A 15,236-nucleotide genomic window follows, 5' to 3' on the forward strand; every position below is an offset into this window, starting at 1 on the left:
ATTCCACCCTGACCTTAAATTTACCTGGACCATCTCTTACACCTCCCTCCCCTTCCAGGACCTCTCCATCTCCGTTAATGATTGCCGACTTGATACTGACATTTTTTACAAACCCACCAGCTCCCACAGCTACCTGGATTACACCTCTTCCCACCCTACCACCTGCAAAAATGCCACCCCGTATTCCCAATTCCTCCCCCTCCGCCATATCTGCTCCCAGGAGGACCAGATCCACCGTAGAACACACCAGATGGCCTCCTTCTTTCGAGACCGCAATTTCCCTTCCCACGTGGTTAAAGATGCCCTCCAACGCATCTCGTCCACATCCCGCACCTCCGCCCTCAGACCACACCCCTCCAACCGTAACAAGGACAGAATGCCCCTGGTGCTCACCTTCCAACCTACCAACCTTCGCCTAAACCAAATCATCCGCCAACATTTCTGCCACCTCCAAAAAGACCCCACCACCAGGGATATATTTCCCTCCCCACCCCTTTCTGCCTTCTGCAAAGACCGTTCCCTCCGTGACTATCTGGTCAGGTCCACGCCCCCAATACAACCCACCCTCCCATCCTGGCACCTTCCCCTGCCACCGCAGGAACTGTAAAACCTGTGCCCACACCTCCTCCCTCACCTCCATCCAAGGCTCTAAAGGAGCCTTCCACATCCATCAAAGTTTTACCTGCACATCCACTAATATCATTTATTGTATCTGTTGCTCCCGATGCGGTCTCCTCTACATTGGGGAGACTGGACGCCTCCCAGCAGAACGCTTTAGGGAACATCTCCGAGATACCCGCACCAATCAACCACACCGCCCTGTGGCCCAACATTTCAACTCCCCCTCCCACTCTGCTGAGGACATGGAGGTCCTGGGCCCCCTTCACCGCCGCTCCCTCACCACCAGACGCCTGGAGGAAGAACGCCTCATCTTCCACCTCAGAACACTTCAACCCCAGGGCATCAATGTGGACTTCAACAGTTTCCTCATTTCCCCTTCCCCCACCTCACCCCAGTTCCAAACTTCCAGCATGACTTGTCCAGACTTGTCCTACCTGCCTATCTCCTTTTCCACCTATCCACTCCACCCTCTCCTCCCTGACCTATCACCTTCATCCCCTCCCCCACTCACCCATTGTACTCTGTGCTACTTTCTCCCCAGCCCCACCCTCCTCTAGCTTATCTCTCCACGCTTCAGGCTCACTGCCTTTATTCCTGATGAAGGGTTTTTGCCTGAAACATCGATTTCGCTGCTCCTTGGATGCTGCCTGAACTGCTGTGCTCTTCCAGCACCACTAATCCAGAATCTGGTTTCCAGCATCTGCAGTCATTGTTTTTTTCCCTAGTTAGTCTTGGTCAACCAGTGCCGCCTGATTGGCCCGGGTTAGCAACCCCAATTGACAACCTCATAGTCACCATCGTCCCCCTGGTTCCAATCAGTACAGATTATTAATTTTAAGTAAGAAATTGCCGTGCTATGGGAACAGAGCAGGGCTGTGGGACTAACTGATTTGTTTACAAGAGTGTCACTGTACATTCAATGGGCTGAATGTCCTCCTGTGGTGTAGTATTCAGTGATCTCATGTCTTTTTATTCTTACCGTATTGGATGAAAATGATCGTGGGTTTGGGAGGTGCTGAATTTCTGTAGTGTGTCATTGTGAAAGGGTACACACTGCTGTTACTTCGCATTGATGGTGGGGGAATAATGTTTGTGGATGTCATACCAATCAAGTGGGCTGCTTTGTCCTGGATGGTGTTGAGCTTCTTCACTGTTGTTGGAGCTGCCCCCATCCAGGCAAGTGGGGAGTATTCCATCACACTCCTGGGTTGTATCTTGTAGATGGTGGACAGGCTTTGGGGAGTCAGGAGGAGAGCTACTCACTGAAGGATTCCTAGCCTCTGACCTGCTCTTGCAGCCACTGTGTTTATGTATTCCACCAAAGGAACAGAATCAGCAGATGTTGTAAGAGGCCATGACCAATGTGTGATGCATCCCTCGGTCACTCAGTGAAAAATGGAGAATGATTCTTTGTCTGAGTTACAGAGTCCCATGGAACCATGACCAGGAGTCCCCCACTTCAGATCAGGCGTATAAGAAATAAATGAGGCCAGTTAGCCCCTCTAGACTGTTCTGCTGTTCCGTAGGATTGAAACTGACCAACCTTAGCTCCCTGTTATTTGAATATTTAAATATTCAATATTTGAATACGCACAGCTTGCTGGGAGCCAGAGTTTGAAAGATTCGCAACGTCAAACTATTTGTCCAAATCTCAGAATGATTCTGAGACTGCGACTCTGTTTCCTAAATTCCTCAAACAGGGCATCTTCTATCTCAGCTTCTACCCCTTCCAACTTGGTTGTGTTTCTTTGACATCGCCTGTCATGTTTGTAAACCCATGGAACACATCCTGAGCCCAACGGGATCATTTCCTGACAGGAATAATCTCTCCGTGCAAGGAACCATTGGTGAACCGTCACTGGACCCCCTCAAGGGCAAGGGAGCCCCTCCTTCAGTAAGGTGGCCAACAGAAACAGCAAAAACATTTTTGAATACTTTGTGTTGTATATTAGAACATGGCTATAGAATGTTTATTTCCAGTGAAGGAACATGGGAGTGGGATTGTAACTGCAGCAGTGCTCCTTCTTGTAGTCCTCAAAACTGGTATGTGGAGACTTCAGTCTAGGTCTCAGCTTTGCCTGAGAGTACAGATCTGTGATTAGTGTTAGTTTTGGAATGTGATGTGGATGCAGACTCTGTCCACAGTACCCAGGAGAGAAGGATAGATGCCAGATGGGTTATTTTTAGACTCCGCTGTCATCTGTGGAGTTTCAGATGCCAGTACAAACTGTTTTTAAAGGAAAAGAAAACATTGTTGAACAGAGAGCAATTTCAGATTGTGCATTTCCGATTGTGCTTCAGTAATGAGCTGTCCGCGCCAACACAGTGAGTGTTTGAGACATATCTCTCCTTCTTTCCACACATTAGTGGTCACTATTGATGTGTATTTAATACAGTCCAGCCAAGCAATAGTAATGCCATCCATGTTTGGAGTATTGTGCATAGTTTAGGGCCCCATATCTCAGGAAGGATGTATTGGCCCTGGAGCGTGTTCAGAGGAGGTTCACGAGAATGGTCCCAGGAATGAACAGCTTAACATATGAAGAACTCTGGGTTTATACTCGATAGAGGTTAGAAGGATGAAGGAGGATCTAATTGAAACATACAGAATACCGAATGGCCTGGACAGAGTGGATGTTGGGAAGATGTTTCTGTTGGGAGGAGAGACTAGGACCCAAGAGCACAACCTCAGAGTAAAAGGAAGACCCTTTAGAGATAAGGAGAAACTTCTTCAGCTAGAGGGTGGGGAATCTATGGAATTCATCACCACAGAAGGCTGTGGAGGCCAGATCATTGAGTATATTAAAGACAGAGATAGATAAGTTCTTGTGTATCAACGGGATCAAGGGTTACAGGGACAAAGCAGGAGAATGGGATTGAGAAACTTATCAGCCATGATTGAATGGCAGAGCAGGCTCGATGGGTTGAATGGCCTAATTTCTGCTCCTGTGTCTTATATCCCAGAATGAGCTTTTCTTGTACAGGACCTTCCAAACCCATGACCACTTCCATCAAGGCTAGGTTTGCACCACCCTCCAGGTACATGTATATGAAATGGCAGGTTACTGGCTATATCTGCACTTCATATTACAGTCAAACAATTTCCATTCAGTGACCAAGGGAAGAGTGGTGGCTCTGGCTGAAATATCCACTCCCTAGCCCTGGGTTGCTATAGAAACCTTACAAATGATCCAGCATAGTAGAAAGGCCCATTCGGTCCATCTTGTCCATGCTGACCCAGAGACACCCAGATGCCCTTTCTAATCCTATCTTCCCACACATGGTCCATAGCCCTGCAGCTCACTGCACTTTAAGGTGCTGATCCTGGGACTTTTTAAATGAGTTGAGAGTCTCTGCCTCCATCCCACTCAGGCAGTGAACTCCAGACCCTCACCACCCTCTGTGTAAAAACATTTTTCCTCACATCCCTCTCACCCTTCTGCTGCTTAGCTTGAATTGATGAGCGGGGAAAGAATTAAAAGGGACAACTTTTTCACCCAGAGGTTGGTACGTGTATGGACTGAGCTGCCAGAGGAAGTGGTGGAGGCTGGTACAATTGCAACATTTAAAAGACATCTGGATGGGGACATGAATAAGAAGGATTTAGAACAATATGGGTCATATGCTGGAAGTTCATGGAATAGTGTAGGTTAGATGGGCTTCAGATTGGTATTCTGGATTAGTGGTGCTGGAAGAGCACAGCAGTTCAGGCAGCATCCAAGGAGCAGCGAAATCGATGTTTTGGGCAAAAGTCCCGATGAAGGGTTTTTGCCCGAAACGTCGATTTACCTGCTCCTTGGATGCTGTCTGAACTGCTGTGCTCTTCCAGCACCACTAATCCAGAATCTGATTTCCAGCATCTGCAATCATTGTTTTGACCTCCTTTCAGATTGGTATGACAGGTCGGTGCAACATTGAGGGCCAAAGGGCCTGTACTGTGCTGGAATGTTCTATGTTCTGTGTTCTAAATGGGGCTACATTTATCTAGGATATCTGGTTGGCATGGACAAGTTGGATCGAAGGGTCTGTTTTCGTGCTTTACAGCTGTACAAAGCTTGGTTTTTGAACTCTCTGCCAAGGGAAGCAGGTTTCTCCTGTCTACTCTCTCTCTCTCTCCCTCCCTCACATTGTTGTACACCTCAATTATGTCACCCCCTCAGCCTTCTCTGTTCTAGGGAAAACAACCCCAACCTCTCGAATCTCTCCTCGTAGCTACAATGTTCCAGCCCTGACAACATTCCAGTAAATATTCACTGCATTGTCCACAGCAATTGTGTCCTTCCCGTTATGTGGTGACCAAAACTACACACAATACTCCAGTTATGGCCTCATCAGTGTCTTATACTGTTTCATCATTATACCCCTGCTTGTGTATTGTATCCCTCTGCTAATGGAGAGCATTCCATATGCCTTTGTTACAACCTTACCTATCTGTACCACTGTACTGAGGTGACTGCACTGCTCTGACACACACCTCAGTTACAATCAGTTAGACCCCAGGAGCTACCTTTTGACTTTGGGGCAGGGGTTCAAATCCCACCAGAGCAAATGATGAAATTGGAATTCAGTTAGAAGCTAGTCTAATGATGACACTGGAACCATTGCTGGTTGTCATCAAAGCCCATCTGGCTCACTAATGTCCTTTAGGGAAGGAAATCTGCCGTCCTTACCCAGTCTGGACTTGTGATTCCAGACCCACTACAATGTAGTTGCCACTTGAGAGATCTCTGGGCAATTTGAGATGGGCAATAAATGCCACGTCCCATTAAAAGGAATACCAGGATCCAAGAGGGCTGGTGGCACAGTGGGTAAGGCCCCTGTCTCTGAGCCAGATGGTCTTGGATTTACAGCCCACTCCAGAGTTGAAGCATGTGGGGCTGGAAAAGCGCAGCTGGTCAGGCAGCATCTGAGGAGCAGGAGAGTTGACGTTTCGGGCATAAGCCCTTCATTGGGAATGTCCCACTCTCGGAACGTTATTCGGCCCTGGTGTTCTGGGCCCTGTGCTTGGCATAGCTGTTTGGGCAACCATTGTGCATCCCATTGACGCCAGCAACGCAGGATTTGATCTTTTGTACTTTTTTTATCAGCCATGATTGAATGGCAGAGCAGGCTCGATGGGTTGAATGGCCTAATTTCTGCTCCTGTGTCTTATGGTCTGGCTGGGGTGGATTTGGGATCTTGTCACCTTTCCCCATCCATGGATGTTGAACCTGCCATCAAGCACAGAGCTGGAGAGGAGGGGCAGTCCATTGACAGGCGCTTTCCACTGTCACTCTCAGGCATTGGCTCCTTCACTATGTTGGAGTGATGCTTTAATAGCAGGGCTGGTTGGAGGCTCTCTGAGTATGAGCATTCTAATCAATCACATCTTGAGCAGTCTACACTTTGCCGCGTTATTGACAAACTGGGAGTAGGACTTGCGGGAAAGAATTATCAGACTTTATCGCCATGATCAGTAAAGAAAAAAGGTCTCATATTTATCTAAAAAGAAGGGTTTTAAATAAATGACAATGTTCTTTTTAGAAGTTTTCATATGAGAATCATAAATTGCCTGTATTCTTTCTGCTGTGCAGGTTTGAGTGTGATTAAGCACAAATATATTACTGTGCAGCAACAAATATACATATGCACAGCAGAAACGCTCACGTTTTGAAAGGCAACATCATGACAATGATAGTTTGTCACAGACTCCTGCCCAGATGATGGACCCTGCAGCCAGTGCCATGTTCCAGTACCAGGGTCTGGTAATGAACGTCCAGCTGACAAAATTCACTGTGCAATGCGGTATTTGCAGTGTAGATTACAGGTTGGTGCAGTTAGTTGAGCTATAGGGAGAGGCTGAACAGCCTGGGACTGTTTTCCCAGGAGTGTCGGAGGCTGAAGGGTGACTTTATAGAGATTTACAAAATTATAAGGGACATGGATAGGGTGAATAGGCAAAGTCTTATCCTGGGGTGGGGGAGTCCAGAACTAGAGGGCATAGGTTTAGGGTGAGAGGGGAAAGATATAAAAGGGACCGAAGGAGCAACTTTTTCATGCAGAGAGTGGTACCTGTTTGGAATGAGCTGCCAGAGGAAGTAGTGGAGACTGGTACAATTACAGCATTTAAGAGGCATTTGGATGGGTATATGAATAGGAAGGGTTTGGAGGGATATAGGCCGGGTGCTGGCAGGTGCGACTAGATTGGGTTGGGATATCTGGTCGGCATGGACAGGTTGGACTGAAAGGTCTGTTTCCATGCTGTACATCTCTATGACTAGAGCTCCCTCAGCAATGGCCCTGGCTCAGGATAACCCATCTCAGTAACTGTACAATAATTTCCAGTTATAAACCTGCAATCTCTCTGTGCACATGATCAATATTTTAAAGCGAAACAAGATACAGATTCAGAGGGTTGATCATTGCAAAAGTTGTTCATATTAACGTTTCATATTATGTTGGTATCGATGGGATGGCTAGAGGATAAAAAATTTTTAAAAGTTTTTTTTATCATTTTTATCCTCTAGCCATCCCATCGACACCAACATAATATGAAACATTAATATGAACAATTTTATTTATTTTTTTCTTGATCTTTCTTCTAAACACTCTCTTGTGGAGAGAATGGGTTTGCTGCTTTTTCTTTGGATGTTAAAGAGAAAAGTACAATTGGTGTTTTCTTTTATCCCCAGGAGGTCGAGTTGGAACGTCTCGAGAGAGAGTTTGCTATTCAGTCACAGATCACTGAGGCAGCACGACGGCTGGCCACTGACCCGAATGTCAGCAAAAAGATGAAGAAGCAAAGAAAGATGTCCTACTTAAATGCACTTAAAAAACTGCAGGACATTGAGAATGCCATCAATGAATACAGGGTCAGGTCTGGAAAGAAACCCACACAAAGGGCATCTCTCATCATAGAAGGTGAGTGCTGATGTTGTTACTGGAAGATTTAACTTCTGCATTGTTTAATGTCTTCATGCCGATTCCCTTTAATGCAGTCATTAATCAGAATGGGGCAACAGCTGCATTAAAACAGAGCACAAAGGAATTCATAAACAGAGGCTTTGAGTCCAAAAGTGGGGAAGTTATGCTGCTCTTTTAAAGAGTTCTGGTCAGGTCCCAGTGAGAGTGTTATGCCCAGTCATAGTCACCACCCTGCAAGACAGATATGATGTCTGTCGAACTGCAACCAATTCAGAAATCACACCACAACAGGTTACAGTCCAACAGGTTTATTTAAAATCACAAGCTTTCAGAACGCTGTTCCTGAGACAGCTAGCGAAAGAGAGTACATCGGACACAGAATTTATAAGGAAAAGATCAAGGGGTCATACAACTTAATGTGATTTTATTGAACAAACAAAGTCCTGAATCAATTACAATTTTGTAAGAACTGCAGCAAGACCTGGACGATATCGAGGCTTGGGATTAAAAACAGCAAGTAACATTCACGCCACGCAAGTGCGAGGCAATGACCATCTCAAACGAAAGAGAATCTAACCACCGCCCCTTGATATGCAATGATGCTACCATCCCTGAATCCCCCACTACCAATATCCTGCTACTGACCAGAAACTAAACTGGATTAGCCACATCAACACTGGCCACAAGAGTAGGTCAGAGGCACAGAATCCTACAACAATTAACTCCCCTCCTGACTCCCCAAAGCCTGTCCACCATCTATAAGGCACAAGCCAGGGGTGTGATGGAATACTCCCCACTTGCCTGGATGGGGGCAGCTCCAACAATACTCAAGAAGCTCAACACCGTCCAGGACAAAGCAGCCCCCACTTGATTGGCACCACATCCAGAAACATCCACTCCTTCCCCCCACTGACGCTCAGTAGCAGCAGTGTGTACTGTCTACAAGATTCACTGCTGAAATTCACCAAAGAACATCAGACAGCACCTTCCAAACCCACGACCATTTCTGTTTGGAAGGACAAGGGCAGCAGATACATGAGAACACCAGCCCCTGCAAGTTCCCCTCTGAGCCACTGACCATCCTGACTTGGAAATATATCACTGTTCCTTGACTGTCACTGGGTCAAAATCCTGGAATTCCCTCCCTAAGGACATTGTGGGTCTACCTACAATATCTGGACTGCAAGATGGTTCAAGAAGGCAGCTCATCCCCACCTTGTCAAGGGGCAACTAAGGATGGGCAATAAATGCTGGGCCCAGCCAGCGGCACCCACATCCTTTGAATTAATCAAAAGAAGGCTAACCTGTACTGTTGAGAGATTTTGTAAGTTGTGTTCAAGTGAGATGGGAATCTGATTTCTGTCTCTTGTCCACTTGGTATTCCCCAGTGAAAATGATCACATCATGATCCAAGCAATACCAGCTTAAAATTCAGCCACAACAGGAGACAGTCATGTTATCAGCTCCACCCTGGTTCATCCATCCAGTACATTGTGCTGTTACATAAAACCCTTCCTTTGTGCTTTTCCCATAGAAGCAAACATTGGTTCTGAAGACAGCTCGTTGTCAGATGCCCTGGTTCTTGAGGATGGTAAGTAATCTCTTCACTCAGTGTCTCATGTTGAGATGAAGGGGCCGGGCAGCAGTCTTGTCAGGTCTTTTCATTATCTTAAGGAAAGTTATTTCACAGGGAACAGCTCTTAGAAGCACCATTTACTCACCTTTCTCCCCACCCTCGCTGTTCCAACATTGCATGACGTTCACAAGCCCCAAAGCAAACTCCAGGAATGAAGGGGTTCTGTCTTTGTCAACATGTAACCCATTCCAATGAACTTCAAAAACTCAGAAGATTGACCATGATTTACTGAACAGTCAAGTACGCTTGAGATTTCAGGTTTCTGGGCTTTAAGTTAGAGGGAAAAGAATAAAAAGGAACCTGAGGGGCAACCTTTTTACACAGAGGGTGGTACACATATGGAATGAGCTGCCAGTGGAAGTGGTTGAGGTGGGTACATTAACAACATTTAAAAGGCATTTGGACAAATACATGGATAGGAAAGGTTTAGAAGGATATGGACCAAGTGCAGGGAAATAGGGTTAGTGTGGAGGGACATTTTTGTTGGCATGGACTGGTTTGGTCTGAAGGGCCTGTCTCAATCTTCTTCCTGACCTCTCCGCCCCCACCCCACTCCGGCCTATCACCCTCACCTTGACCTCCTTCCATCTATCACATCTCCATCGCCCCTCCCCCAAGTCCCTCCTCCCTACCTTTTATCTTAGCCTGCTGGACACACTTGCCTCATTCCTGATGAAGGGCTTTTGCCCAAAACGTCGAATTTCCTGTTCCTTGGATGCTGCCTGGCCTGCTGTGCTTTAATCAGCAACACATTTTCAGCTCTGATCTCCAGCATCTGCAGACCTCACTTTTTACTCTGTGCTATACAACTCTGTGACTCGACTCTCACTCTCCAATCATTTTTTGCAGAAGACTGTCACGTTACGAGTGCTTCATCACCGGTACAGTCACCTCATAAAGGCTTACCTCCCCGACCACCATCACACCAGAGACCTCCTCCCCCCCAGTCTCTGGATGGATTAAGGCAGCTGCACTACCATCGCAGTGATTACGACAAATCGCCCATCAAACCAAAAATGTGGAAAGAGTCGTCTTTAGATGAACCCTACGAAAAGGTCAAGAAGCGTGGATCTCACAGTCACTCCAGGTGAGTCGATGGTTTCAGGGAGACAGAGTTCACTTCGGCTGGTAATGGCAGCAAAACAAAATCATGTCATTTGACATTCTCACACAGAATGCAGCTCCAGCATGGATCTTACTCCAGCAAAATCACAATGGACTGGATTTACTCCGGTGCTTCTGAAGAAAATCTGTTCTCGTGTAGGTGATACCATGTGCAGTGCTTTTACTCAAGTGTCATTGGCTGCTTCAACAGAGGGCTCTTGTGATGCAGTGGTAATGTCCCTATCTCTGAGCCAGGAGGCCTGGCTTCCCATCCCACCCGCTCCAAAGAGTGTATAATGTCATCTTTCAACAAGTGGCTCAGAAAATTTAGCAAACCTTTTATTATCCGGCACCTATGGGACAGGAGAATACCAGCTGATCAAATATTTCCCATTGGATCAAGGGGTCCCCATAATCAATGTATAGACATACCATGTAATAGAGACGTCATGCGGGGGGGGCGTGTACACATGGCTGTTATAGTCTATTTGCAGCACAAATCACTTATGCAACTTTGCCTAAATAAAACGTACCAGCAGAGAGCCTCCTCACTCACACCTGCAACTGATTACTTGCACATTGCGGAGTATTTGAGATATATAAATTTTTATAGAGAGTGCCAGTTCATAAGGAGCTGATTAATACAAAGTGTACCTTAAACTCTTCAGTACTGGGCAATGGGGTTCAACTAGTCTCCCACCCATAACATGGGACTGAAACCTGGTCATTTTCATTTGCGGCTCATGTCATCAGTTACAGCATTTTGAAGTAACCTAGTGCATGAAGTGCTGTTTCTGCTTTTTAATCTGGAGTTAGAAGGTTCCTTGCCCTCAATGAGGCATCATTAAATGTTAAATTGTTAAATGTTTGTATCTTTATTGTTGGAAAGGATGTTTTATGCTGTTAGGATTGAGGAGGTAAAGGGTGTGTGGCGCTTGCTGTCTAGTGTGTTGTACAGACATGTAGATATGAAGTAAACGCTGATTAAATTGCAAGTAAAGAACATCAGTGAAAATACAGACAGCTTTGACTGGGGAATAGTGTGTGAGTGCTGGGAGTGAATACCCAGGTAGCTCCCAGTGCTGAGAGGGATTCTGTTCATGACAATGGTCCACAGGGAGGTATTGGCAGAGACACCTTGACTTCTCAATACCTCAGACCTGGGAGCACAGTTTGTGTTTCCAACCTGGGTTTTAGCAGCAATTCCATTTGGGATTCTATTTTCATCCATCATTTTTTTCCCCTGTTTCTAAATATTATAAAATCTTCGAGTTACACAGTTTAAAGAAAAATGCCCCGATGTATGAATCACTGAGAAAAGAATGGGGGATGTTCTGTCTCTCGGCCATCATCTATCCCTCAACCAACCTTCATGATATAAAGACAAAAGTAGAGTTATTGAGTCATACAGCACGGAAACAGACCTTTGGTCCAACCAGTCCATGCCGAACATAATCCCAAACTAAACTAGTCCCACCTGCCTGCCCCTGGCCCATATCCCTCCAAATATTTCCTATTTATGTGCTTGTCATGCTGTTAATGGGTGGCATGGTGGCTCAGTGGTCAGCACTGTCCCCTCACAGCGCCAGGGACCCGGGTTTGATTCCTGCCTTGGGCGACTGTCTGTGTGGAGTTTGCAGATTCTCCCCGTGTCTGTGTGGGTTTCCTCCAGGTGCTCCGGTTTCCTCCCGCAATCTAATAATTTGCGGGTTAGGTGAATTGGTTGTGCTAATTTGCCCATGTTCCAGGAAATGTAGGTTAGGTGCATTAGTCAGGGGTAATATGGAGGAATGGGTCAGAGTGGGTTACTCCTTGGATGGTCTGTATGGACTTGTCGGGCTGAATGGCCTGCTTCCACACTGTAGGGATTCTTAGATTATCCAAATGTCTTTTAAACATTGTAACTGTACCCACATCCCTCAGGAAATTCATTCCACATGTGAACCACACTCTCTGTAAAAGATTTGTCCTTCATGTCTTTTTTAAATCTCTTTTCTCTCACACTGAAAATGTGCCCCCTCGCCTTGAAACCCCCATCCTAGGGGAAAAATAACTACCGTTAACCCTGTCTATACCCCTCAGTATTTTATTGGTTTCTATAAGATGGCCTCTCGACCTCCAACGCTCCAGTTTGCGATGTCGGTTCGAGCAGCATTTGGGTTTTGGTGTGTGAAAACTGGCTGCTGAGTTTCCTTACATCCCAGCAGGGTTCAGGGATGTTTAGCTGTGAAACTGATTGAAAGTTCTGAGGTCATGCAAGGTGCTATATAAATGCAAGTTTATTTTCTGAAGTGTTAAGTTTCTGGTTGAAGCTGACATGTCTGTAGTTATAAATGTTCCTGTTTTCTGCATTCCATCTCCAGTCAGCCAGAAATGTCCGACATTTGTCCTAATTAAGGATCTATTTTGTTTTTGGGCACTGTACCCACCAGGGCTACCAGCTGATGGATCTAGGTCATTTATTCCATCATGCAAAACCCTCCAGTGACTGAACTGTTGGACAAAGCATCAGAGTGTGACTCTCACAGTTTGCATCAATGTGTTTTTTTTCTATTGTGAATCTAGCCTCCATTTGCTGTGCATAACTCTGTGTGTTTGCAAATTAAACCTGCAATGTACAGCCTTTGCAGTGACATTGTGTGCTTGTGTTACTCTCTAGTGGACACACGCGGTTTCCCAGTGTAGGGAGCTGTGCAGAGGCAGGAGCTGGTGGCTCCCTACAGAGCAGTCCTGTAAGAAGTGCTTCTCACTGGAACTCCTCCCAGTCCAGCATGCCGTCCACACCAGATCTCCAGATCCGAAGTCCCTCGTATGTCCATTCCACACGGTGAGTGACCTGACAAAACTTCTGATGTTGGGGTTCAGGGGAAAAACCTGCAGGGAGTGTGATTCGGAAACCTGAGCAGGGAACCATGAAAGTACACACGGGTCTTCCAGCTCCGATAGAGAAGCTTAGATCGGGTTTTGAGAAGATTTGTAGCTCAGGTTGAGGTTCTGGAGGTAAGTTTGCTCACTGAGTTGGAAGGTTTGTTTTCAGACGTTTCATCACCATACTAGGTAACATCTTCAGTGAGCCACTGGTGAAGCTTTGGTGGTATGGCCCGCTTTTTATTTATGTGTTTAGGTTTCCTTGAGCTAGTGGTGTCATTTCCTGTGGTGATGTCATTTCCTGTTCTTTTTCTCAGGGATGATAAATGGTTTCCAAGTCAATGTATTTGTTGATAAAGTTCCGGTTGGAGTGCTATACTTCTAGGAATTCTCACGTGTGTCTCTGTTTGGCTTGTCCTAGGACGGATGTGTTGTCCTGGTCGAAGTGGTGTCCTTCCTCATCTTTACGTATCGATACTAGTGAGAGTGGATCATGTCTTTTTGTGGCTTGTTGCTGTTCATGTATCCTGGTGATTAGTTTTCTGCCTGTTTGTCCAGTGTAGTGTTTGTTACAGTTGTTGCAAAGTATTTTGTAAAAGACATTAGTTTTGCTTGTTGTCTGTATAGGGTCTTTCAAGTTCATTAGCTGCTGTTTTAGTGTGTTGGTGGGTTTGTGGGCTACCATGATGCCAAGGGATCTGAGTAGTCTGGCATTCATTTCCGAGATGTCTATGATATAGGGGAGGGTGGCTAGGGTTTCTGGACGTGTTTTGTCTGTTTGTTTGGATTTGTTGCTGAGAAATCAGCGGACTGTGTTCATTGGGTACCTGTTCATTTTGACGACACTGTATAGGTGATTTTCCTTTGCTCTTCATAGTTCCTCTGTGCTGCAGTGTGTGGTGGCTCGTTGAAATAATGTTCTGATGCAGCTCCATTTGTGGGTGTTGGGATGATTGCTTCTGTAATTCAGTATTTGATCTGTATGTGTTGTTTTCCAGACGCTGGTTTGAAGTTCCCCATTGGCTGTTCACTTTACTGTGACATCCAGGAATGGCAGTGTGGTGTTGTTTTCCTTCTCTTTAGTGAATTTTATGCCAGTAAGGGTATTATTGATGGTCTTGAAGGTTTCCTCTAACTTGTTTGGTTTAGTGATGACAGAGGGGTCATCCACATAGCAGATGCAAATTTTGGGTTGGATGGTTGGCAGAGCTGTTTGTTCAAGTCTCTGCATTACTGCTAGCAGAGGCTAGTTTGTTGCTGAGGAATCACAGCCTGTGTTCATTGGGTACCCATTCTTTTGAATACACTGTATTAGTGATTTTTCTCTGCTCTTTGTAGTTCCTCTGTGCTAGCAGTAATGCAGAGACTTGAACAAACAAGGAAACCATCAGACCATTAATAATACCCCTGACTGGCACAAATTACACTACAAAGGAGGAAAACCACAACAACCTGCCATTCCTAGATGTCACAGTAGAGTGAACAGCCAATGGGGAACTTCAAACCAGCGTCTGCAGGAAAACAACACATACGGACCAAATATTGAACTACAGAAACAATCGTCCCAACACCCACAAACGAAGCTGCATCAGAACATTATTCCAACAAGCCACCACACACTGCAGCACAGAGGAACTATGCAGAGCAAAGGAAAATCACCTGTACAGTGTACCCAATGAACACAGTCCGCTGATTTCTCAGCAACAAACCCAACCAGCAGACAAAATGCATCCAGAAACCCTAGCCATCCTCCCCTACATCAAAGTCATCTCAGAAATGACTGCCAGACTACTCAGACCCCTTGGCATCATGGTAAACCACAAACCCACCAACACACTAAAATAGCAGCTAATGAACTTGAAAGACCCAATACAGACAACAAGCAAAACTAATGGTCATTTACAAAATACTGTGCATGGACTGTAACAAACATTACATTGGACAAACAGGCAGAAAACTAGCCACCAGGATACATGAACACCAACTAGCCACAAAAAGACATGACCCTCTCTCATTATTATCCTTACATACGAATGAGGAAGGACACCACTTCAACTGGGACAACACATCCATCCTAGGACTAGCCAAACAAAGACACGTGCGA

General features: G+C 45.8%; 1 protein-coding gene across 6 annotated transcripts in view; it reads left to right on the plus strand.

Annotated features, from left to right (window-relative positions):
* The window catches only part of frmd4a (FERM domain containing 4A), a 397,798-nt gene that overhangs the window by 356,152 nt on the left and 26,410 nt on the right, over positions 1 to 15,236 (plus strand). For all 6 annotated transcript variants that reach the window (XM_060842610.1, XM_060842608.1, XM_060842609.1 and 3 more), the window contains 4 exons: positions 7,293 to 7,521; positions 9,059 to 9,115; positions 10,010 to 10,247; positions 12,924 to 13,091. In XM_060842610.1, coding sequence (XP_060698593.1) covers positions 7,293 to 7,521; positions 9,059 to 9,115; positions 10,010 to 10,247; positions 12,924 to 13,091 — 692 coding nt within the window. The remainder of the gene's footprint in view (positions 1 to 7,292; positions 7,522 to 9,058; positions 9,116 to 10,009; positions 10,248 to 12,923; positions 13,092 to 15,236) is intronic.

The sequence above is a fragment of the Hemiscyllium ocellatum genome, chromosome 23 (assembly GCF_020745735.1).
Source record: "Hemiscyllium ocellatum isolate sHemOce1 chromosome 23, sHemOce1.pat.X.cur, whole genome shotgun sequence".
Classification (NCBI taxonomy): Eukaryota; Metazoa; Chordata; class Chondrichthyes; order Orectolobiformes; family Hemiscylliidae; genus Hemiscyllium; species Hemiscyllium ocellatum.